This window comes from Monodelphis domestica, chromosome 7 (genome assembly GCF_027887165.1).
Source record: "Monodelphis domestica isolate mMonDom1 chromosome 7, mMonDom1.pri, whole genome shotgun sequence".
Taxonomy (NCBI): domain Eukaryota; kingdom Metazoa; phylum Chordata; class Mammalia; order Didelphimorphia; family Didelphidae; genus Monodelphis; species Monodelphis domestica.
Window position 1 is genome coordinate 157,602,595 of NC_077233.1, and position 26,515 is coordinate 157,629,109.

At 35.7% G+C, this 26,515-nt stretch overlaps 1 protein-coding gene across 5 annotated transcripts in view; it reads left to right on the forward strand.

Annotated features, from left to right (window-relative positions):
• The window catches only part of ANKS6 (ankyrin repeat and sterile alpha motif domain containing 6), a 78,115-nt gene that overhangs the window by 45,746 nt on the left and 5,854 nt on the right, over window positions 1-26,515 (forward strand). For 2 of the 5 annotated variants that reach the window (XR_008913581.1, XM_056805912.1), the window contains exons 8-14: window positions 260-309; window positions 3,846-4,049; window positions 10,169-10,322; window positions 12,783-12,952; window positions 14,303-14,486; window positions 15,649-15,716; window positions 24,291-24,407. Coding sequence is in view for 1 of the 5 variants with exons in the window: in XM_056805912.1 (XP_056661890.1) it covers window positions 260-309; window positions 3,846-4,049; window positions 10,169-10,322; window positions 12,783-12,952; window positions 14,303-14,486; window positions 15,649-15,716; window positions 24,291-24,407 (947 nt within the window). In the remaining 4 variants the exon portion in view is untranslated. Of the gene's footprint in view, window positions 1-259; window positions 310-3,845; window positions 4,050-10,168; window positions 10,323-12,782; window positions 12,953-14,302; window positions 14,487-15,648; window positions 15,717-22,410; window positions 22,446-24,290; window positions 24,408-26,104; window positions 26,207-26,515 lie in introns of those variants that run through there. The other 3 variants (XR_008913584.1, XR_008913583.1, XR_008913582.1) reach the window with 3 other exon arrangements.

Below are 26,515 nucleotides of genomic sequence, written 5' to 3' on the forward strand. Positions count from 1 at the left end.
GTTAGGATCGACCCTATCACCTTATATAGAATGTTATATTTCCTGTTTCACTTGTGAAAATCTTTATATTTTAAAACGCTTTTTAAAATTAATATTTCAATGCTTTTCTTTAATTAATACATTGACTGTCATTAAAGAACTAAAACCCTAAGACCAAATATTTTCAGAATTAAAAAACTGAGGCTTCTACTTTCATTCATATTAGTGTCCTGAGGATACAGATGATTGAGTTTATGAATGTATCCATTGTGTTTTTCAGGTCCTTCCAGTACAAGAACAGAAAAAGAAGATACATTATTGACAATGATGGTAAGTATTTTTAATTTATGTATTTCACATTCATCATTTCCATCATAGAAAGCAACAGAATAGTGAATAGAATATGGTTCTTGGAGTCAAAATGATCTGAATTCATGCCTAGTCGAATGTAAACTTCTTGAGGTCAGGTAGGGTTTTCGTTTTTATCTTCCTATCCCCACTATTGAGCACGGAGCCCAGCACACAGTGAGCACTTAATAAATATCTGTTGAATGAGAATGGAATCAAATGAAGATCCAAGTCTGACTCTTCTTAGCTGATTGACTTTACAAATCTCATTTTAGTCATAGTTCCCTGATTGAATAAGTGGAGCTAACTCTACTTCCAGTGTTCCAACACAGAGGCATTGTAAGAAAACATATGCAAACAGGTTTTGTCATTGTAAAGCATTATATAAATGTGCCTCATTACTTAAAAATATTATTTATTTAAGTGAATGGAAATATATATAATATAGAGATACATACATGCAAATACATACACATGTATACATACATACTACAAAACATATATTTTATATTTTTTAAAAAATTTGGGTTTTTTTGGAGAGTAGCCTCCCAGTCCTACCCATTGGAAATGCAATGGCCTCTCATGAGCCTAATCCCACAAGCTTTGACCTCCTCCATTTCCACTGGGACAGTTTGCTCGTTCACTTTCTATAAATACATTTTTTTTTTATACTATTGCTATGGCTGGTTTGGGCTGCCAGTTACTAGGATCCAAGCGCCTGTCTGTTCCTCAAATCCCACCTTCACTGAAAAAGTACTGATACTTAAAAGTTCCTAGAGTCAGTCAATGGTAGACCATTGTAGATGGTAGAGCAGGTAGATCAGTGTGGCCAACTTTGTATTGCCTGTTGTTTCTCCTGTTCTCTTCGTCTTTAACTTTAAAGCTTTGGTTGCTCCCACAACATGGCCTGGGAAGCCACTTGTAGGATTCATTCTGTAATCTGTTTCCTTCCTATCTCTTTTTTCTCTTTTCTCTATCTTTTTACACTAAAAACTTTCTCCCTTTACTCCTCTCACTCTGAATTTCCCTCAGCACCTAGGGCTTCCTGATTCTGAAGTATCCATCTTCCTAAGTGGCTTTTTCCCTCTCAAATCTCCCTCTACCATGACTTCACTTTTCCACTGGTGAATTCCTCCTGGGTCCTCCATTTTGAAAGGGATCCAGCCTGGCCAGCCTTCATTTCTCTCTCTGCTGTGCTTCTGACTTTTTGGTCTAGAGCATTACTCCCTCCTAGGGTACATCTATCTTCCCCTCCCACAATCCACTTTTCATCTCCATTTTGTATGTTGTCTTCCTTCATTAGAATTTCAGCTCCTTGAGGACAGGTATTGCCTTTTTTTCTTTGCCTGTATTTGTATTCCTAACACTTAGCTCAGGGCTTGATATATAGTAAGCACTTAATAAATTATTTTTCCATTCTTTTAGTTATTATTTGTTATATTTATTGGCCATGACTCTTCATTTAAAATGAGGATGTGATGAATATAATGAATATATAATGAATGAGATGAAAATATTGCTTTTTGTTGTCTTTAAAGAGTTAAAAATTAGATCATTACTTTGAATCTAAGTGATTTATTAACTTTTCCACCCTCCAATCACTGTTATTTTATATTTTCTATATTGCACTATTTTGTGGATTATTACCTTTTCTAGATTTATTCTTATTGAAAGTTAGGATACTATTTTAATTTTCAATTCAATAAATTCAACATTTATTAAGGACCTACTATATAAAAGACAAGAAACAGTATGGAAAAGTAGATAGAGCTAGCTTAATAATCAAAAAGCCCTAGATGTGTGTTCTACAAACTAGCTGTTTGGCTCTGGGAGAGTGACTTAAATTCCCGATGATATTGGCAGCCCAAAGATTATGAGCTGCAGAAAAGATAACAACCTTCTAGTAGAGGAAGTTTTTTTTAATCTAAGAGTTCTCCACGTAAATGAAATGATGGGTCTAATTCCTAAGCCAATCCAATACACAAGATGTGTGCTAGATGCTAGGAGTACAGGATGAAAAGTTCATCCCTTAAGGAGAATCCAATCTTAAAAAGGGATGATGAGATATGTACACCAATATAGTACATAAGCAAGTTTAAATGTATAAATTATTTTAGCAGTACTTTGGCAGTAAAGTTTTTTTTTAAATTTAGAATATTTTTCCATGGTTACATGATTCATTTTCCCCCATCCTCTTCCACCCCCGTCCCAGAGCTGACAAGCAGTTCCACTAGGTTATACATGCATCATTGTTAAAAACCCATTTCTATGTTATTCATATTTGCAGTAGAGCGATTCTTTAACATCAAAACCCTAATCATATCCCCATCAAACCACATGATCAATCCTATGCTTTTCTTATATATTTCTACTCCTAAAGTTCTTTCTCGGGATGTGGATAGCATCTTTCTCATAAGTTCCTCAATGTTGTCCTGGATCATTGCATTACTGCTAGTAGAGAAGTCCATTACATTCCATTGTGCCACAGTGTATCAGTCTCTGTGTACAATGTTTTCCTGGTTATGCCCCTCTCACTCTGCATCACTTCCTGAAGGTTGCTCCAGTTCACATGGAATTCCTCCACTTTATTATTCCTTTTTGCACAATAGTATTCCATCACCAACATATACCACAGTTTGTTCAGCCATTCCCTAATTGAAGGGCATCCCCTCATTTTCCAATTTTTTGCCACCACAAAGAGTGCAGCTATGAATATTCTTGTACAAGTCTTTTTCCTTATTATCTCTTTGGGGTACAAACTCAGCAGTGGTATAGTTGGATCAAAGGTTTAACATTACTTTTTAAAAATTTCATTCTGGGTGGCAGCTAGATGGTTCAGTGGATTGAAAGCCAAGCCTAATTTGGCCTCAGATACTTCCTAGCTGTATGATCCTGGGTAAGTCACTTAATCCCCATTCCCTAGCCCTTACCATGTTTCTTCCTTGCAACCAACCAATACACAGTATTGATTCTAAGATGGAGGTAAGGATTTAAAAAAAGTAATTCTGATTTCTAAATTCTCTCCCTCCCTCCTTTCTTTCCCTCCATGCTTCCTGAGAAGGCAAACAATTTGACATAGATTATACATGTACAGTCATGCAGAACACTTCTCTAATAACCTAGATCTTCTTGACTTTGAATCTAGGGTTGTATCTATTATGCTATATTGATTTTTGTAATCTAATGAGGGAAATATGCATGTCCACAGATTTAAGGGGTTCATGAGTACATTTTAGGTCTTCCTACTTTACCAAAATGTAATTGTTTAAATTAATTTTTTCACTGACTCTCTTGGATATGCCAAACAAAGAATAATAACTGCATACAGAATGTTTTCAGAAGGTAAATTACAAGGTAAGGGCAAAAGGTGATGGCTATATAAAGTAGTTTTGCAATACTCCGATGCTATCAGTACTACTTTCCCTTAACTAATGGCCTCTTTACAATCATGTCTTCCACTCTAGAACCAGAGAAACTGTCTGTAGCTTTTCTAAAACCAGGTTTATTTTCTGTTTCAGTTAAGAAATGGTGCTCCTTTTACCAGACTCCCAAATGATAAGCTGAAAGCAGTAATACCTCCTTTTTTACCACCTTCAAATTTTGAGTTATGGAACTCAGATCGAACTCGAGTAAATAGAGATGGTCAGACAGAACAAATGAAGATGACATTGCCGCAAAGATCTGTCAAATATCATCCTGTTGGCAGTGGAAACTCAGATATTGTAAGTATGGAGTTTTACAGTCAAATCTTAGAAATAATGTAGAATTGTGTTCCCACTATCCTTCCCCCATCAAATGCCCCTTTCTGTGCCATCTTACCATTTGAATGTAAACTCCTTGAGACCAAAGACTAACTTGTTTTCTTATATTTGTATGCCCTACTCTTAGCACAGTGACTGGCACATAGTAAGTGTTTGGAAAATGTTCTTCACATTCTGTGCTAAAAGAGTTTTGAAATTTTAAATGGGTCTTTCCCCTACTCCCAAAGCAACAGAATTTACATGTATAAAACTAGCAGAATACATTGGGGGGGGGGCATGACACCTTCCCTTAGTGAATCATTTCTCTGTCTTTGTTGCACATTGATATATGATATTCTTTCAGTAGAATATAAGTTTTGTTGAGGTGGTTATTATCCCTAGCATTGGGCCCTCAACTCAGTGTGATTCAACAAGCATTTCTTATGATTATTGCCTTGCAAGAGTGTAGTTCTTACTAAATGTTTGTTGGCTTGAACTGAATTGAATTGCCATTCTTTGAGCAGGTCAATCCCGTTACACACTAAGTAGGCTCCTTTCCTCTTTAGGGAAAATAGCCAAGAGTATAGATTTGAACCTTGGCTTTGAACCATGCCTTTACTCAAGCTCCTGAGATAATCTTCACTGCCTCAAGTCCTATATTTAGGGTGCTCAAGGTGTTTATATTCTATCGCTTTTGATATAAAGATAAGAATGAGGACTGAACTTGTGATTTTAATGGAATTGGAAACTCTCAGGTAAGGAAAGTCTTTAATGCAGGTCAGCTCCTTTTCTACAATTGAGCCTTGGAGCGTTGTCTGGAGCAGAGAACCATGGCTTTTTGGCCTCAAGGTTAGCTCTCTATTCATTGGACCTGGCTTTTGGAGATAGAATGTGTTAATCATTACTCTGGATGATTTCAACTAAATAGTTCTAGGTTTCCCCCCTTTTCTTTAAAAGGCTGTGCAAAGAGAAAATTAGGCAAAAATTATTTCTATAGTAAACTCTTTGAAGACCAATTAGACATTACACTAAAGGAGCTGAATTTCTGTATGAGTCTGTGCTTATGTACTTATTCTATGAGTCTGTTCTTCTGGTTCTGCTCCTTTTGCTCTGCATCAATTCTTGGAGGTCATTCCAGTCAATTGGCATAAGTGATCATTCAGATTCTACCATGACAAAGTTCTTGAAAGAAAAAGGTTTAATGCAAACCTCCTCCTTAAAAGATGAAATGAAGTGATGTTGTATTACATATTGATAATTATGTTATCCATTCCACACATATTAATTAAGCACAATGTTAAACTATGGGGATACAAAAACAAAAATGAAAATAGCCCCTGCCCTAGCAGATCTTATATTTATTTGGTAGAAACAACATGTATATTGATAAGTAACTCCAAAATACATATAAATATAAAACAAAAAATTAAAATATATTTTATTTTATATTATATTTACATATATTATAAAATATAAAATATGTTACATGATAAAATTATTTAAATGTTTTATTATTAAAATATAAAAAATAAAAGAACACTCCAAACGAAAAGCATTTAATTACCTACTATGTGCACATTCTTTTTTGAATATTATTTATTTATTTAGAATATTTTTCCGTGGTTACATGATTCATGATTTTTCCCACCCCTCTTCCCTCCCTACTCCTGGAGCTGACAAGCAGTTCCACTGGGTTATACATGTATCATTGTTAAAAACTTATTTCCATGTTATTCATTCTTGTAGTAGAGTGATCTTTTAACACCAAAACCCTAATTATATCCCCATCAAACCATATGATCAGTTCTATGTTTTTCTTCTATATTTCTGCTCCCACAGTTCTTTCTCTGGATTTGGAGAGTGTTCTTTCTCATAAGTTCCTATGGACTGGCTTGGGTCATTGCATTGCTGCTAGTAAAGAAATCAATTACATTCAATTGTGCTGTGTATATTGTTCTCCTGGTTCTGCTCCTTTCACTCTGCATCAATTTCTGGAGGTCATTCCAGTTCACATGGAATTCCTCCAGTTCATTATTCCTTTTAGCACAATAGTATTCCATCACCAACAGATACCACAATTTATTCAGCCCTTCCCCAATTGATGGCCACCCCCCTCACTTTCCAGTTTTTTTTTGCTACCACAAAGAGCACAGCTATGAATATTTTTGTGTAAGTTTTTTCCCCTATTATCTCTTTGGGGTACAAACCCAGCAATGGTATGGCTGAATCAAAGGGCAGTCATTCTTTTAAAACCCTTTGAGCATAATTCCAAATTGCCTTCCAGAATGGTTGGATTAATTCACAACTCCATCAGCAATGTATTAGTGTCCTAATTTTGCTGCATCCCCTTCAACATTTATTACTTTCCTTTGCTGCCATATTGGCCAATCTGCTAGGTGTGAAGTGGAACCTCTGAGTTCTTTGGATTTGAATTTCTCTGATCAGGAGGGATTTAGAACACTTTTTCATGTGCTTATTGATAGATTTGATTTCTTCATCTGAGAATCAACTAGGCACATTCTTAAGAAGTAGAGGTGAGACTCTGGACTCAGACTCTTCTTAGCTATGTGACTATGGGCAAGTCACTTAACCTGATTACCTTGCCCCTTCACTCTTCAGTCATAGGACTGATACCAAGATAAAAGATAAGGGTTTAAAAGAAAAAAGAGGCAGAGGGGAGGAAGAAGTGTATTCTAAACATGGAGACTGGCCTTTACAAAGACAGAGATAGAAGAAGAATTGCCACATATAAGGGACAAATAGAAAGATGCCCAATTTTTTTGGAATGTAAAGAGCATGAAGGGGAGTAATGTGTAGTAATAAATCTGGAAACATAGCCTGGGGGCAGCTCATGAAGCACATTAAATGCCAAAAGGAGTTTGCATTTTATCCTAGAGGTTACTAAGTAATCATTGGAACTTTTTGGATCAAGGGAATGACATGGTCAGACTAAAGCTGTTAGAAATATTAGTTTCTCAGCTGTGTGGAGAATGAATTGGAGAGTTGAGAGAGTAGAGGTAGAGAGATCAATTAGGAGGCTACTGCCATTGTCCAGGTGAAATATGGTGAAGGACTGAGGTAGGATGTCAGTTGTATGAGTGAAGAAGAGACAGATAGGAGAGATATCATGGAGACAGAATCAATAAAACTTGGAAACTGATTAGATTTGGATTTGGAAATGGAAGGGTGAGGAAGAGTGTAGAGTTAAGGATGACTCTAAGGTTGAGATCTGGGTTATGAGAAGGTTGTGATGCCCTTGCTAGAAATAGAAAAAACAAAAATGTTAGGAAAAGAGCTTGGAACAATAATGAATTCTATTGGGGGCATGTTGAGTTTAAGATGTTTATGATACTGCCAGTCAGAAATATCCAGTAGGTAATTAGTAATGTGGGACCAGAGCTCAGGAGAGAGAGACTAGAGATGAATAGATGATTAGATGAATGGATGGATGGATAGATAGATTTTGGAGTCTCAGTAATCAAATTATTGATTATTGAGCCCAAAAGAAATGAGAATAAGAAGAAATTATAAAGGGAGAAGAGAAAAAGCAGTGCCTTGGGGGACACCAACAATTAGTATGGACTCAACAAAAGAAATGAAGGTAAAAATAATAGTGAACATTTTTATAGGGCTTTGAGGTTTGCAAAGTGCTATACATATGTTACCTCATTTGATTCCTTACAGCAATCCAATGAGATAGGTGCTTTTACTATCCACATTTTACTGATAAAAAATTTGAGACTGAGAGAGGTTAAGAGAGTCACACAGCAAGTGAGTATCCAAGGTTGGATTTGAACTCAGATCCTCCTGACTCCAAGCTCAGTATTCTATCTACTATGCTACCTAAAGAGGAGCCAATTGGATAGGATGAAAACAAAGAGAAAGCAACATCAAGAAAACCCAGAAAAGGAAGGGGGGCCAACAGGGACAAATGTTGCAGAATGGTCAAGAAGAATGAAAACTGAGAAAGGGCCATCTGATTTGGAAATTGAGGGACAACTGGCCACTCTAGATTGAGCAACCTAAGTTGAATGATGAGGTCCAAAGTTTAGTTGTGAGGAATTGAGATAGAACAAGTCAGGCAAGAGATATAGACTTCTTTTTCTAGGAGGTTATTGATGATACCAGAGAGAGAGAGAGAGAGAGAGAGAGAGAGAGAGAGAGAGAGAGAGAGAGAGAGAGAGAGAGAGAGAGAGAATGAATAATAGTGTGAACAGTTGCCAGGGCCAAAAGAAGGTTGTTTGCTTTTTTATTTTAGGAAGGACATGGGTATATTTATATGGAGTGAAACAGGAGATAGAGTTTGAAGATTAGAGATATATGAGATGATTATGGAGGCATTTTGCAGGAGGAGATTGAGGAAACAGGACCAAGAGTACATAAAAGTATTGGAGCCTTGGTTAAGAGAAGGGCTACTCTTTTATCAGATACTGGAGAAAAGGAAGAGAATGGGGGCTATCAAGGAGTTGGAGATGTAGAATGAGGGTAAAGAGGAAGCACAATAAATTGTTTTAATTTTCTTAGTAAATTATGAAGGGAAGGGGAGACTAGAAGAGAAAAGAGAAGCTTTGGAATAGTTTGAGGATACAGAGTCAATTAGGGAAGAGTAAAAGGAATGCCTTATGGCTGTGAGGGCCAACTCAGCTGAGATTAAATAATAAAAATTTATTATGGTTGATGTTAGAAAAATAGTCTGACTTCCAATTCTGATGGATACGTAACCCTATCTATAATCAATTCTGCTGCTGTTACTTGCATGGGATGCCTATTTATATGATCTGATCTAATTTCATATTCAGAATTTATTTCATAGTCAGGCCATATAAATACAGATGGTTAGACTGACTTTTTAATTGGTGTGGAATAAAATCACACCTGTAACCAAATTATGCATCTCACCTATAACAAGAGGTCATCTAGCTAGACTTTACTTGAATGCCTCTGTTGCTGCCATTTAGGGACAACTCTAGATTGTTAGGTTTCCACAGAGTACTACTCTGATGTCTCTGTAGTGCTGAGGTGATCCTGGGTTCTCAGAGGTCCCATCTGCAGAGCAAAAGCTCCAACAAGTTATTCTATACTAGGAAGAATTCTCATTTGGTCCCAGAAATGGATTATGGCTGCTGTCTGAGGGCCAGTGAATATAAATATATAGATATTCATTATAAACAACCTGGCTACTTGTTGAACTCTTTGGCTATGGCAACCTGGGAAATAAAAATGTGAAATGTTCCTCAGTCCTATGCTTCTCTGCTCTATTTATCTAGTCACATTATTGTTGGGAAAATGGAAGAGGGTTCTAAGAATCACACTGAGGTAGATTAGACCAAGTCAGTTGGTTTATAGTTAGGTAGATGGATATAGATGGATGTATGAAGTATTTATTAAGTGCTTACTGTGTGCTCAGCCCTGAGGATACAAAAATAAGCCAACAAGACAGTCCTTTCTTTCTAGGAGCTGTGGATGAGGGAATTGGGAAAAACCTGCAGCAGAGCTGGAGAAGTAAGACCTGTTTCTCTCGTCCACAGAGCTTATGTTCTTATGAAATAAGACAGAACCTGAAGGGAAACTAGTAAGTGGGGAAGTTGGGATAGGAGAGGAATATGAGAATGATAACCAGAGTATAGGCAGCATTTTCATATTGTTACATAATGACTTTAATGGAATTTTATGAATGAAAAAGTCTGTTTTTCACAGATTTATTCTCCTTGGTATCAATTACAAGTTTCCTTTTTCCTGTTGAAGGTAGCTAGGTGACACCATGGTGCACAGAGTGCCCAGCCTGGGGTCAGGAAGACCTAAATGCAAATCTAGCCTTAGACAGTACCTGTGGGAATGCCGACTTATCTTGTTTGCTTCCATTTCCTCAACTATAAAATGGAGATAATAGTAATACCTCCCTCCCAAGGTTATTGTAGCATGAAATGAGATAATATTTGTAAAGTACTTAGCATAGTGCCTGGCACAGAGGCACCTAATAAATTCCATTTCCTTCCTCCCTTGTTTGAAAGTTTTATATCTCTATTTGTATAGTGGGTTTGGAGGGCTAGAGAAGATATTCTAGGCATGAACATACTAAAATACATATATTACTCTTTCAGACATCTGCCAGACCTGTTAAATTTCCAACTGTTACAAGAAGTCCTACTTCTCCTACAAATTCAGGAAATTTCAACCAATCACCCCACTCTTCTGGTGGGTCCAGTGGCATAAGTGGAATTAACCGACATGGTGGAGAACTACATAACAGATCAGGTATATATCAGTTTTTTATATTTATGTAAGAAATTAAAAACATCGAGATGGTAACTCAAACTTTATAGAAACAGAAGCTTTAGATTTATTTTTTTATTGGTGGTTTGTTTTTATATCATGTTCATTTTCACATGTATTTCTCCTCCCTTCCTTATCTAAAGAACAATCCTTTTTTTTTTTCACACACAATTAAAAAATAAGGGGAAAAAGGAGCCGTTCAACAAAACTGACTGACTCATCAACAGACTTTGAAAATCTGTGCAATAAAAAAAGAAAAGAAAATATATGCAATGAGATACAAAATCTTAAAATAGGAAATATAGTCTATTCTCTTACCTTTTACAAGAATTATCTCTATAGTCTATTATATCCCTTAAAAGTGATTCTTTAGCTCTTGTCTGAACATTTCCAGAATTAGGGAATTCACTACTGCTTAAGGAAATACATTTCATTGTTTGACTTTTGTAAATGTTATAAGTTATATGAAGATGATATTTACCTTTCTAGAAGTTTCACCTATTATTTCTGGCTTTCCTCTCTGAAATCAAACACAAGTTTTATTCCTCACTTATGTAATGGTCCTTCAGAAATTTGTAAATACTGTTCATATTTAGGCCTTCTTCTGCCATCATTACAACCAGTATTCTCTTCTCCAAGCTAAGTATTCCAGGATCCTCCAATTAATCTTCACATGACATGGTTTGCTGTTTGGTGTCCCTTTACCATCCTCATTACCAACGTCTCTGGACCCATTCCAGTTTGCCATTTTCTCTCCAAAAGAAACAAGACACTTCTTACTCGTTGGATGAATTCTTTTAGCTGTAAACATGAGAAGTGCTATGGATTACATACGCATGTAACTCTTACCTTAATTCTTTCCTCTGTATTTCCTAAAGATTTTAAAAGTAGTCCAGAATCATATTGTATGTGGTAGATTATGTTTGGGTTTTAACATCCACAATATTAAATGACTTGTATGTAATTGTACACTCAGGATGTGTCAAAGGCAAGACTTATACCTAGGATTTTTTGACTCCAAGGTTGATTCTCTATCTAGTATACTCTGTTACCTCTCTCCCTTTTTAAAATATTGAAGGTAAATCAATTGGGCACTATTTGGCAGAATCACTCTTAACAACCCCCTTTAAAACAAAAGTGAAAAAATGAGAATGGGACTTCTTTTTAGTCTTTGCTGATTTCTCAAAAAAATGATAGTTTTGAAAGCTTCAAGATTATAGGTAATTATATGATCCTTGTCTTTGTTATCCAGCTTTTTTCGGAGGCTTGCTTTTTGTCAAGACTCATATTTTCTGCCTCAACATTAACTTGGTACCTGTCATGGAATTCCATAAAAGTTTCAAGGCAAAATTGATATGAAAAAATGCAATGTAAAATGAAATCCTTTGAAATTATTCTATTTATTAGATATTAATTCCTTTATAGTTGAATGTCAATGACTGGCAAATAAAAGTAGCAAGTTGGTGCAGTTTTTTGGTTGAGGAGAATAAAAAATTTTTCCAATAACTCCAAATACCATTCTACCTGTGATCCATATTGAACTCTGATGCTCTAAAGCTGATTTTGTTTTACGTGGTGGGAAATGTCATTTAAGGAAAGGAGCACATTTCTTCTCTCTCTGTTTTTAGCTTTTTATTTATATCTTTTAGTTTTACATCATCAAAATTTTCTTTTATATCCCAATTTCCTCCCTTCTCAGATAGCATAACCAAGAATTTTTTAAAAGAAAAAGATGAATAGAAAAAAACCTCAGCAAAATCAATCAATATATCAAAGAAATTTTGACATCATCTACAATGTTCTACCACCTGACACCTCCCATTTTTTTGAGATCAAGCTAGTTATTTAAAAATTTTATAACATTCAGTTTTAATTGTTTTGTAGTGATTTTGTTATAGTCATTATATATGTTGTTTTCCCGGCTCTGCCTACTTCCTTTTGCATCAATTCATGTAAGTCTTTCCATGCTTCTCTGTCCTCATCATGTTCATTGTTTCTTACAGCACAGCATAGTAATAATGTTCCATGACCTGCCACAGTTTGTTTAATTATGTCCCAATGGAAGGGAATGACTACTGAATGGCAATTGAACTGTGTTTCTAATTCTTAACTCTCACAAAAAGTACTACTATCAATATTTTGGTGTATATGGAACCAGTCTTCTTGTCAGTGACCTCCTTGTGGTGGAATCAGTGGGTCAAAGGGTTTGGACATTTTAGCTATTTTATTGTATAATTCCAAAGTGCTTTCCAGAAGATTTTTCCAATTCATAGCTGAGGGGAACACATTTTGATATGGCAGAACTCCCTTTGTTGAACTATTTTTATCATTTCCCTCATACCACAATAATCATGTAAAATTGCAATTAGGGTGGGGAGACCAAGTGACATAATATTGCCAGTGAAATATACCCATTTTATATATTTCTCTATAATTCCTTAGGTGGCAGCATAGATAGTGTTTTGTCCCAAATTGCAGCACAAAGGAAAAAAGCCGCAGGATTATCTGAACAGAAATCCAGCCATCAGTATAGTCCAGTCTGTACAGCTCCTGGGTCCACCCTGCCTGATGTCCAGGGTTCTCCGATTTCGGGCAACATCCATAGTGGAAAGGTGTTTGTTATATGCCTTCCCCTTGTTAATGTCACCAGTACTAACCCAGGACCTGAATTTATGTTGAACCAAGGGGGAGTAGAATATTCCATTCAAACCAGGCATTCCACTGAACTCTGGGTGAACACCTCTAGTTAGTTAATACCTTGGGTAAGGTAATTTTTATTAAATCACATCTTCACTCAGTGGAAGGGCTTTTTACTCCCCCTGGCTCAGTGTAGAGTCAGGCCCAGCACATGCATGCTCAAGATGAAATGGAACGTCAATGAGTGCATGCTGTTGACCCTCTGCTTTTTATGTAGATGCTGTCACTACTTACAGGACCTTCTTGATTGATTAGAAAGCTGATAAAACTTTTTCCAATTATAGTAACTTGCTTCCATCACTCCATCCTCTGAAAAGTTTTCTCTCTCTTTGCCCTGTTATTTCTGCTGGGAGATATGACAGCATAAATTTTGGAATCACAAGGGAGACCTTGCATATTGCCAAGTTATTGGATATTATATAGTGGTTATTTATATAGGATAATCTTTTCAACCAGAGCTGTTAGTAATTTAAAGGAAGCTTAGGCTCCCCCTCCTTTTTTTCCATAAAGTTCAGCAAGCTTTCATTATTGTTTTTGATCAGGGATATCAGCTATTATAGGTTGAAGAAATGTTTTCTTTTAATGCTTTGATAATTTTCTCTAATTTGTATTTGGGTGAATTTAGATTTCCTTTAAGTGGAACATCAATTAATCAACAAGCAGTTATTAAGTGTGTCAGGCAAGGTTCTAAGTTCTGGGAAGTCAGAGAAAAAAAAAATACAGAAATAGTTACTGCCCTCAAGGAGCTTACATTCTTATGAAGGGGGAGACAAAATCTATATAAATAGTAACATACAAGATATACATAGAAAATATATAGAAGGTAAAGTGTAGAGAAGTTTTGTAATTCAAAAAGACCTTAGATCATCATTTCTCTCCTCTCGTTTCACCCAGAGGAAGAAATTTAAGCTTTCAAGTGACTTGTGCAAGGTCACATGACTAAGTAGAGGCAAAGTCAGAGTAGAAGCCAAGACCTCTTACTTAGAGTCCAGGGCTGTTTCCCCTTCACCACATTGCCTCTTTGTCCCAATGGATCTTTTTTTTTTAACCTGTAATTTTATTAAGCAATTGCTACTCTTCATTTTATATTTGATTAAAAATACTTTTAATAGCTCTGATTAGAAAATGCATTGTCAGGTCTGACATCTGATGAATACACCTCTTTTCATGCCTATCTATTTCAAGAACTCCTAATTCCTTAATAACATTTTTTGCCTTTTGTTTATGTCTGTCCAACTGTACTTCTATTTTTATTTTTGCATCAGAAATTGGAGATCAGCAAAAGACCTCTATCTGGAACCTCAACTACCTCCAAAAGCACCTCGCCCACGCTTACCCCATCCCCGTCCCCAAAGGGGCACAATGCAGAATCCTCAGTTTCCTCCTCCTCTTCTCATAGGCAGTCTAAGGGGAGTGGCGGCTCTAGCAGCGGAACTATTACTGATGATGGTGAGTGATGGCAGAACACGTCGGAGTCCATGGAAGGGGAATCCGTGCACGAGGGACCCCAGGGTAATCATTTTAAAGAAATTAGAGTTCCATGAGCTCTGAGTCCAGAATCGGGGGCAGCTGTATCACATTTACAAGGAATGTTCACTTTATCCTCTGGTTCACCCCGATGCAGTAGTTTTTCATGGTGTCTGGAACATACCCAAATTACAGTACTCAGAACATATTCAGGCCAAGGTCCATTGCCTTCCACTCTTTGTTCCTTTTACCTTTCCTTTAGAGTGAGGGTTCTATAACCTGGGATCCTTAAGCTTGTTTTTAATATTTATTTTCTTAATCGATAAATAACTGTATTTTAATATAATTGATTTCTTGTGTCATCCTATATATTATATCATACATCTTATAAAATATTATTCTGAGGTCCACTGGCTTCACCAGACTGCCTGAGATGAAGAAAGGTTAAGAACCCTTGCTTTAAAGGCTAGTCTTTTGTTCTTTTTTTTCCTTCAGCACTTTTTTTACTGCTTAGTAACATCCTTGAGGACAGTCACACACTTCTACAACGTGTTTACCTAAACATTTCCTCAAGTATTGTCAGCTCTGTTGTGTCACTGTTAAGTACAGCCTTTTCTTTTGAATCCTTTCAGTAATATCTGAGTATAGTTTGTTCATATTGAGGCCAGAATGTCTTCAATGTTTTCTTTAGCTCAGAGCAATCAATAGACAGGGCATAATGAATAACACCTACTCTTGGGAAACAACAACAACAACAAGTTCTCCTAGTATTGAAAACCCTTAGGAGTTTTTGCTCTTAGAGTTTGGTATTTTATTTTATTCTTTAAAAAAAACTTACCTTCTGTCTATTAAATATTGATTCTAAGGCAAAAGAATGGTATGAGATAGACAATGGAGCTAAATGACTTGCTCAGGGTCACACAGCGAGGGAATGTCAGAAGCCAGATTTGAAGCCAGGTCTTCCCAACTCCAGGCCTGGCCCTCTCTCCACTGTGCTACCTACTTGTTCCTGAACTTGGTATTTAAAAAATCACAGGTCAGGGTTAGAGTTGATCATGGTTTTTCTAGATTTGTGTACTAACATAATTTGACATCTTTAAAAAATTCTAAATGGGTAATATTTTGAATCTTTCATTTTTTTAAGATGAACTGACTGGAATCCTGAAAAAATTATCACTTGAGAAATATCAGCCAATTTTTGAGGAGCAAGAGGTAAGCACTTTTTAAAGTAATTATCCATTTTATGTCTTTTCTACAGATCTAAGAAAATTATCTATTAATATATTTTAATATAGTGATGATAATAAAAAGATGGAGGAAAAATGAATAATAAGCTTTATATTGAGATAATATTTATTATTACTAATAATGGCACTAGTTATAATCAATCAAGTCTTTCAATTGGTACAAGGGAATATTATTCTGCTGTTATATAAGGACTTTGTTATGATAGCTATTTCTTGGAAGGAGAGGGCCCCTTGCTAAGGGGTCATGTACATAAGATACTCATGATAGTGGAACTTGAACCATTATGTTTGAATACTTAATGTGTTCTTTGTATTACCATCTTTGTTTTTATTATTTTTTACAAAAACTTTGAGTTAATTTAAAAGCATCATTTCTGTTTTTAATTAAGAACTACAGAGGCACATTGCCATTAAATGACTTTTTTGGGTTTTCACAGGAAATAAATGGCAGAATCAGAATTTCTAATTGGTTATTCTCCAATTCTTGAATTTATTATTGAGTCTTAAAACCTTTTCCCTTCCTATCTGCCAAAGGATGGGAAGACAGGGCTAGGTTTTTCCATTACAATTTCTAAGCTGCTCTAAACTCAGTTACCGTAGTCAAAGAAAATGAGAATGAAGGATGAATAAATAGGTAAGATAGACAAATAGATTCATAAGCACTATTCTTTGACCTCTGGTTATTTCTTGCATCCCACTTTCATCCTCTTTAGCTTCAGAGCCACAGAAATTACTTAGTGTATTATTACATACGTTTTCCCCCCTAATCAATTCAAGGTAAATATTTCAATGAAAGTTTTAGCCTAGAATTCTTTATATAACCTCAAGGTTGAAGATTTAAGAAGAAAATGAGAGACTTAAGATCTGAAATGAATTTTAAAAAAAATCCTTACCTTCCATCTTAGAGTCAATACTGTGTATTGGCTCCAAGGCAGAGGAGTGGTAAGGGCTAGGCAATGGGGGTCAAGTGACTTGCCCAGGGTCACACAGCTGGGAAATGTCTGAGGCCAGATTTGAACCCAGGACCTCCCATCTCTAGGCTTGGCTCTCAATCCACTGAGCCGCTCAGCTGCCCCCCTGAAATGAATTTTTAACTCAGCTCTCCGGTGTCTTGGTGGGTCTAGTAAATATTAAATCAGTTTATACAAGTTCTTCATAACTAACATGATATTTTACATGTCTCCTATGCTCTTAGTACATTCTGTTCCTCATCATACTCACTGGGTAGTTATAACATTCATGTACATGTTGTATCACCTTCCAAATTAACAGAGTAACACATGGTTCCTATGGAGGGCAATAGGAGTACAGGGTGGGCTTAGTGCCCAAGATGGCCCCAGGAGCTTCTAGCCATGGATAACTTTGGCAGGGAAAGATCTGGAAATGGTCTATTCCCCAGACTTCCTAATCAATGGTGACTGGCAGATAGAGATTTTGATGGCAGAAGTGAATTAGCATTAGAGACAAGGGGAATCCTATAAGAATAGCACAGCATTACGATTCAGGGGCCTCAAGTTCCTGGCAATTTTGACATTATTATTCCTGAGAAAGGTAGCTGAAAGCATGAATAAGGTACATTCATGTTTCCTCTGGGTTTCTGGATAGGCCTGTGATTGTGTGGTTATGTTGCTTTGGAGCCCAAACACCAGTCATACCCCAGAGGGAAGGAGAGTGAAGATAAAATGTGTCTAATATTATATCAAAGAGTTACAAATCAGAATTCTCTCAAAAGGTTTGCATTTTCCATCTCTGGAAAGCAGTATCCCCTGTGAGCACTGGGGTATTATAGATTATAAACGTCATGAGGCAGAGGTTTTCTCTATAGCTTCCTTTGTCCCTAGCAGAATGCATTGTATATTGTTAGGCAATTGATAAATAGTTAAATGAAGATTCGTTCCCAGGATAGATAATTTCAGAACAAAGGAAATGAGCAACTTATTTGAGAATTATTTATTTAATTATGTGGTTCTCACAGAGGATATGTTATTACAAATTTAATATGAATTATCTTGGAGAAATTCCAAAATGTAGGAAATTTAAGCAGAAAGTTAAAATCAGCAAAATGCATTTCTATCTAACCATGTCTGTTGTAGTTTATTTACTATATACACCATCACTGTATAAAAAGCCACCCCCCATTTTTTTGCTTTTGAAGAATATTTTAGTAAATGTCTTTTCATCAATAATATACTTTTATGTAAAAAACTTTTTAACTTATTACTTTTTATTCCTTTCTCCTCCATCTCTTATTTTCACATAATCTTAAAATCTTTGCTTATGTTGATTTACTGCCCTGTTGTCTCCAGGTTTTCTTCATAGTTCTGCAAACAACAAGTAAATACATTATTTGCCGAATTCCTATTATACATACATGTACACATACATACATATACATACATATATACATACATGTATATATGTATGTGTATATATATATATATATACATATATATATATATATATATGCGCCAAGCATTGTACTAGGGAGGTATTAAGATAGAAGACAGTTCTTGAGAGGATGAAATGAATGGTCCTGACATGAAGTGCTATACATGGAAAGGAAAGAGATCACTGTCGGTTTGAGTGGGGGGGTTCTCCAAAAATATATAGCTTTCAGGTAGTTGGACAAAGGTAGCTGAGGCATTCCAGGAAGTAGGATTGCCATAATGAGCAAAGATATCAAGACAGGAATGCTTTGCGTAATGTATTTTAGGGCAAAGGTAAATGTTCCAGCTTGCTTCTATCAAAGGGTTTATGTGGGAATTTAAAAAGGAGATAAGATTAGAGAGGTAGGCTAGGAGCCAAAATGTGGAGGACCTTCTAATTTGAGCTAAAGAGTTTAAACTTGATCTTCCTTTCTTCCTTTTTTTTTGGGGGGGGGGGGCAATGACAATGTCAGAATCAGAATTTTAGAGCTCTTGGGAAGTTGAGAAAGCATCTAGTTAAATGCTTTAGTTTTATAGGACAAAAGCGTAGGGACCAGAGAAAGAGAGGGGAAATTATTTACCCAATGTTACACAGCTAATTAGTGGCAGAACTGGACTCGAATCCACAAATCCTCTGCTACCCTCTGAATCCACAAATCCTCTACACCCTCTTTCTTTTGATTATTGTGAGGCAGAGTGCTCTTCCTCTTTCCCAATATTTTCCCAAGCACCTTATATTTTCATTGCTGACTGCTTAGCACCATCATCTTTTTCTCTCCTCCTAGCTCTGTGGTGCTTAACCTTCCCATCCTGGTGGTTTTTGTTATGTTCTCACATGGAGAATGTAGTTAGGGAAGCAGCCAGGTCTGATCTTCCCAAGTAGAATATAAACCCTTTGAGAGCCAGTATTCTCCCTTATCCTTTAGTCTTTAGTATCCTCCTTAGCTCCATGTTCACTGCCTTGTACACAGTGTTCAAAAAATGTGTTTTATCAATTTATTGAAGATCAAGAAGGAAAGAAATAACAACCGATAATATCTTTTTATTTTTTCCATGAGGAACTTATCCCTAAATCCTGTCATTCAAAGAAATAATAAAGTCAGGAGTTTGATTCTTTTAGGGCTAATAATTTACACAAAGACCCAAAAGAAATCTAAGTGGTAATGCTAGAGGTGTAATATTTATAAAATTAAAAAGATACAAAGGGATGTTGGAAATCATTTAGTCTACACTTCCATAAATTTAGGTCAAGCTTTAAATCCAAATCTTGAACAGAAGGTCAAGAAATCGGAATGCTATTGAGCTTCTTTGAAGACATTATATGGAGTATTAGAAGCCAAGTGCATAATGTTTTCTCCACTTACTGAAATATATTATGTGCCAGCACAGTTGGCTCTGAAGTCAACAAGCATGTGTGTGAGCTTGTGTCTGTGTGCCAGGCACTGTGTTAAGTGCTAGGGAGTCAAAGAAAGATAAAAACAAACAAAAACTGCCCTAACTCACAAGAAACTCACTCTCTAATAGGGGAACAGCATGCAAACTATATACAAATGACATATAGATTAGAGAAATTGGAGATAATCTCACAGAGAAAGCACTATGATAAAGGAGGAATAGAAAGACTTCTTGTGGCAAGGGGGGACTTTAACTGAGACTTGAAGGAAGCCAGGAAAGCCAGGTAAAGACAAGGAATGAGAGAGCTTCAGGCAGGAAGGACAGCCAGTGAACATACCCAGAGTCTAGAGATATTCATTAGTTTATTTGTATAAAATAGATCTCACTTTCCTCTGACTCTCTTGAAAGTGGACATATGTTCTCCTGGAAGTTTCTCCAAATAAATGAAGTTGAAAACCATTGCAAGGAAAAGATTTTTAAATAATGACTGGGCCTGTGGCATGTTGTGTATTAAAGTGCTTGAATACCTTTTTTGCATTCTTTTCAGAATGTCCTGATAATTACAGGGTTTCTCTCTTTATCATCACTTGTTGCTCCCTGGTGAAGAATGGCTCTTATTACTACTCTTTTTATGCCACAACGGAGCCAGAACTGAGAATTAAAGCCAACAGAAGGGTCTGGCAGATAGCAAAGGTCTAGGCAGATAAAAGTCAAGTTCAGGGAGCTAAATCAGAGAAAAACAAGAGAATATTGTAGGCCTGAAACAGAGAGGTAAGAAGAGGCCAGCAACAAGCAGGATTTAACTGAAATTTCTGATTTTCAAAGAATTAGAATACAGTAAAAATCCCTGTGACATTGAATTATATAACAAACACAACTTCAGATTTGGGGGGAAGTGTGACACAATGGATTGAGAATCAGAGGATCTGATTCCAAATCTCAGTCCTACCATCTGTACTTGTGCAACCAATGGGCCAAGTCACTTTACTTCCTAGGACCTCAGTTTCCTCAACTGTAAAATGAGGGGATCAGACCAACCCTCTCACCCTAAGTCTTTGATCTTCCAATGAGTTACATGATGCTCCATGATCTTGAATTTTATCAATTATCATCTAATTATTGATACAAAAGATAAGGAAGATAGAGCTAAAGTTACATTGGCTTTATGACAGTTTTAAAAATCCTTTTATTTGTTTACTTGCATAAAGGTGAAGCATAGACTATAACCCAGAATGTAGAACTTGTAACCATATCCTAGTGTAGACTTTAGTAACAAGATTTATTACTTAGTAATAAGTAATTATTTGAAGTCTAAAACTTTATTGTTAACAATGTTAGATTAAGCCAATCTATTAAGACAAATGGAGAAGTGCTATTTTTATACTATTACCTCCTTGTTATTGTATACATTTATGCATATGTCTGCATACATAAAAATTTTAGCTAAATAGGATAAGCCTTAAGATCTTTAATTATTTGCCACAGACATATATTTAAGATGTTTCTTTCCTGTTCCAAGAGGTTTTTTTAAAATTAAGTTAATTTTATCTTTAAAGTTCTAAATTTGTTTTCCCTTTGTATTCTGGAGCCAGGTTAGTGATAGAGCCACTCTATGACGCATAAACTGAATGCCTTTTGTACATATAACACTGTACTAGGTACCAGAAAGATAAAATTAGTAAAAATAGTAACTCATATTTAGTTAATTTTTCATGGTTTTCAAAGTAGCCTTTCCTCAAAATGTCTCTGTGAGGTCCATGGTACAATTATCATCTTCATTTTTCCAATGAGGAAACTATGGGTCAGGGTAAGTGACTTGCCCAATGTCCCACAGCTTTTCAATGCACAGCCAGAACTCACTCTAAATTCATTGTGTTTTCTAGTCCCCCCAACCTTGCCCAATTAATGTAGAGTTGCTGCGACCCAGGAACTTCTAATTCACTTGAATAGCTAATGCTATATCTACATAAAACCAATATAGAGTAGAAATACAAAGCAAAATATATTAGGAAGAGTTCAATAGCATGATAACTACTGTCTAGATAAGCATGGAAGGAATTGTCAGCATAGGGTGAACAGAACACGTCTGGGCACTGTTCTTTTCTTATAGTGTTTTATTATCCTACCCTCTGTGGTTAGAGGTAACCATGGAATATACAAGGGGTTTCCATTTAACTTCATACCAGATTTTTTAAAGTATCTGTTTATTATTGGTAAAGAGTTGTACTGAGGGTTCCAGTTGACTTATACTTGTTTTTCATAATTGAACAAGCCAAAACATGATTAAGTAAAATAAATATTGGTATATGAGGTTTTAGAAAGCTCAAATATTAGAAATAGAAATACATAAAACAGAAAAGCCTTTTCCCTTTAATTTCAGTTTTTGCTCTTCTAATTGCCTGATCAAGATGGAGGGGGCTTTCAAATCTAACCTTTTAGTCATCTTTCAGGGAAATGGTATGTTACCATTCTTGCTGGCATTAAGCAACCACTGATTTTGCCTGCCATGTCAAGTAGGCATGAATATGACCTCTTATTTATTTATTTGTTGCAACCAAAGATTTTAATGTGTTCATACAGAAGGATTTACAGTAACTGTAGGGTAGATCTTTTATGGAGGACACAGAGAATATGGCTGAGAATCACAGGGGATGAGACAGTGTAGGGGGATTATGATATTTGTCTTTGGAAAGGATGCTCCTGCTAAAACAATCATAGATCCAAAGTTTCAGTCATGTTGTACTATAGTAATAGAGAAAAACACACATTCCTGATCCACCTAGTCCTTCTTTCTTTTATTGTTTCTGTGGTTTAAGCTCATATTCTGTCTTTCTACAGTCTTCATCTCTCTTGTCTTCTTTGGGGAAATTATGGTAAGTACTGCCAACTAACAGAATTTACATATAATATCATGAGACATAGAAACAATTTAAAATGTTGCATTTGTAATTTAATTAAAAGAATTTTAATTAACTGTCTTAAGTTTTAAAATGTTGTAGCAATAGGAGTTTCATTTTTATGATTCTAGCCACTAAGATAATTGACTTGACAAATGTTCTTAATCATCTCATTCTATCAAAATTCAATTCCGTAGATATTTGTGATCAGAGACTTTTTCACTTGTGTCTCTGTATTCTGAAGGCCTGATATGGGCCCATTCTAGGAATTTAATAAGTGTTTGTTGGAAAGCATTATATAGCATTACATTCAACAAATATTTACTGAGCACCTGATGTATATTAAGTTTGAGGCATAAATCATATCAATTTAGTTCAGCAATTAATTAAATGTTTACTATGTGTAATCCATTGTGCTAGTTATTAGAGATAGTATTGTTGAAAAATGACAACAATTCCTGCCCTCTGGGAGTTTAGAGTCAAATGGGAGTCAAGTCAAATGAAAAGAGATGAGAAGCTAGGGAGGGAAGGATCATTTCTAATTAGATAGATTAGGAGGCAGCACCTCAGCTAGCCTAGAGATGCAGGAGGTAGACCAGAGTACCAGTAGACCAGAGTACCAGAATAGCAGATGGGCCATGTTGGCATCATCAGGGATTGAATGATGGGAAGCATTTTATAATAAGGCTGGAAAAGTAGGCTGAAGTCAAGTTGTAGAGGATTTTAAATATCCAACAGAAGAATTTTTATTTGATCCTAGAAGAGTGACATAGTCATACTTACACCTAAGAAATTCATTTTGGCAGCAGTGTGAAGAATTGATGGGGGAAAGATGAGATTCAAGGCAGGAAGGCCAATTGAGAGGCTATTATAGCAATCAAGTTCAAGAGGTGGTGAGGGCCAGAATAATGTCAAGTGAAACAGAAAGGTTAATGAGGATAAGAATTGAGATTAGGTAATTGATTTTGACAATTAGCTTATGATTAGGGATCTTGTAAAAAACTAGAGGAAAAAAGCATTTTCCCTGCTTTCATGGGATTTTATCTCTTAGGGGATCATAGTTTAGGTGAGTTAGTGTTTAATATAATGTTGAACCAAACTTTAAATACAAAATCAAGAACTTAAAATATGCAAAAATTCTAAAATGTTTGCCAGTACTCTAACAAGAACACTAAAAAACTTTAGAAATTCTGAATTTTAAAAAGCAATTCATTTAAAATTATTTCAAGAGCCAGAGGAAAGAAAGAAAAATATATTTAATAATAACTAACATCCTCATAACTCTCTAAGATTTGCAAAGCACTTTACAGATATTATCTAATTTGATCATTTCACATTTTACTCAGTATTGTATAATTTTAATTATATTTATGTGTAATAATATTTATATTTATATAGTCTTTATTATAGTATTATATTACATCATATTATATATTATTTTATAATATTTATCATAATTTTACAATAACATATATTTTCTATATAATTTAAATTATGCAATACTGAGTAAAATGTGAAATTGAATTAATTTTCAGAAATGTAATATACAATTAATAGCTCACTGAGTTCAAAGTGACTTGATCCATGCCATTTCAACAATGAAAAAGTTTAGTTGTGAGGAAAGGCACAAGAGAATAATATGGAAACAAGATAAAGGGAAGAGGAAGGTATATCTGACATAGTTTCAAGCTTTATTCCTTCTTGCTATTTAATTTTCTCAAGGTTAAGAAGTGACATGGGCTTTATTTGCTGGTATAGTTACTGGATATTTTACTATCACAATAGACTTAATTGTGAATCTATCACTTTATCTTTCTGTAGGTGGACATGGAAGCATTCCTTACACTTACTGATGGTGACTTGAAAGAGCTGGGTATTAAGACAGATGGCTCCAGGCAACAGATTTTGGCAGCTATTTCTGAATTGAATGCAGGCAAGGTATTGTCCTAAATCTGTTCTTCCCCCTCTGAAATGGAAATATTTAATACAATCAGAGGATCTTACCTACCCATTGTAGCAATTCTTTCCAACATATATGTCAGATGATCATTCTTTCTCTACTTTAATACAATTTGAGATATATACCACTCTGAGGTCGCTTTATTAAATAGTAATAATTACTAGAAAGTGATGTCTTATAAAGAGCAGAAATTAGTCTCGTAGCTTGTACCTATATTGGTTCTACTTTGTAGTTACTGTACAAACCATTACTACCCATTTTCAATTCCAAAATATTTCTAGCTTTCATATATTTACATCAGTATATACTTCAAATTTTACACATCATTTTAATGCCTCATCAGTGGCTTTCTACCTTACCCCATCCTTAAAGATATCCATATTAGTGTTGTCAGTCCACATAATGTGACCACACAATTTCTCAGCCTCCTGAAATCCAGTGATCCATTTCAGCCATATTTGGATACAAATTGAGGCCACTTTAGCATCTCAGATGAAGTTATATATTATCCAAATACAAGCATCTATTTTCCTTTCCATCTCTCTCACTAAATCTGTTTTGCCTTTGTCATTACTTTTAACCCTATGCCTTATCCCTATCCTCCTAATCTATCCCTCCACTGTAGTTTCATTTATTTTCTTACTCAGTCTTGACCTTCATGGTCATAATCACTTTAATTTTTTTACTAGATCTTATAATTGTCCCCTACCCAAAAAAAAAATATGAATTCTACTCTTTGGGTAAACTCTATCACCCGATTTTTTCAGTCTTGATTTTAAACTGCTGAGTTTCACTGAGACAAATCACAAAATCAATCTGTTTTCTTTACCCACTATAGATGTATAACAAATAAACTTAGCTGGGCCCCTACTGCTGTTCAAGAATTTTTCTAGGGGGCAGCTTGGGTAGCTCAGTGAATTAAGAGTCAGGCCTAGAGACCGGAGGTCTTAGGTTCAAATCTGCCCTCAGATACCTCCCAGCTATGTGACCCTGGGCAAGTCACTTAACTAGGCAACTCCATTGCCTAGCCCTTACCACTCTTCTGCCTTGGAAAGTATTGGTTCAGAAGAATTCTTCTATATTATCATCTCCTTGTTTTATACCCCTTATCAAGTATTTAAAATTTTCCATCTCTCCTTTCATTTCCAACAGTCTGCCTCTCCCATTTCCCCTTGGAACAGGTAGGATCATAGGTTATTATTCTTATTAAAGCATTTATTTGGTCCTTTGAGGTTTTGAAAGTTTTATTAATATTAAAGTATTTTAAGGGGGCAGCTGGGTGGCTCAATGGATTGAGAGCCAGGCCTAGAGAAGAGAGGTCCTAGGTTCAAATCTGGCCTCAGACACTTCCCAGCTGTGTGACCCTGGGCAAGTCACTTAACCCCCATTGCCTAACCCTTACCACTCTTCTGCCTTGGAGCCAATACTCAGTATTGACTCCAAGATGGAAGGTAAGAGTTTAAAAAATTTTTAAGTATTTTATCCTTACAACAACCCTAGAAGTTAAATGCTTTTACTATCTTCATTTTTTAGATGAGGAAACTGAGGCAGACAGAGGTTAAGTGACTTGCCAAAGATCAGACAGCTAATAAGTTTCTTAGGCTAGAACTCGGATCTTCCTGACTCTAGATCCAACACTATACAACCTAGCTGTCTATTTTTTTTAATAACCTAGATCTGGAAAGGACTTCAGAAGCCAGTGTGTCTACCTCCCTTATTTTAGAGATGAGAAAACTGAGGAACAGAGATATTTTAAGTGACTCACTCAAGGTCTCAGGTAAATGGTGGAAATAAAATAATGACCTCTTATTACAGTAAAATTGAGTCAATCCAATGTGGTCCTATTCTCTAATGAGTCCTTCCTTCATCCCTTAGAACTTCTCCATATCATTACCTATTTTCATTTCCTTTACTCTAGTCACAGAAGTGGCTCTATTATTTGCAAAGGCTACTTTCTTTACTTGCATCTTTGCCAGAATAGTCACTACATTTTTCTCAAGAATCTTTATTCTCTCCCATCCTACTGACTCCTTCCCAACTGACTTCAAATTTCCTCAGTTCTCTCTAGTTTGAAAAAGGCTTTCCC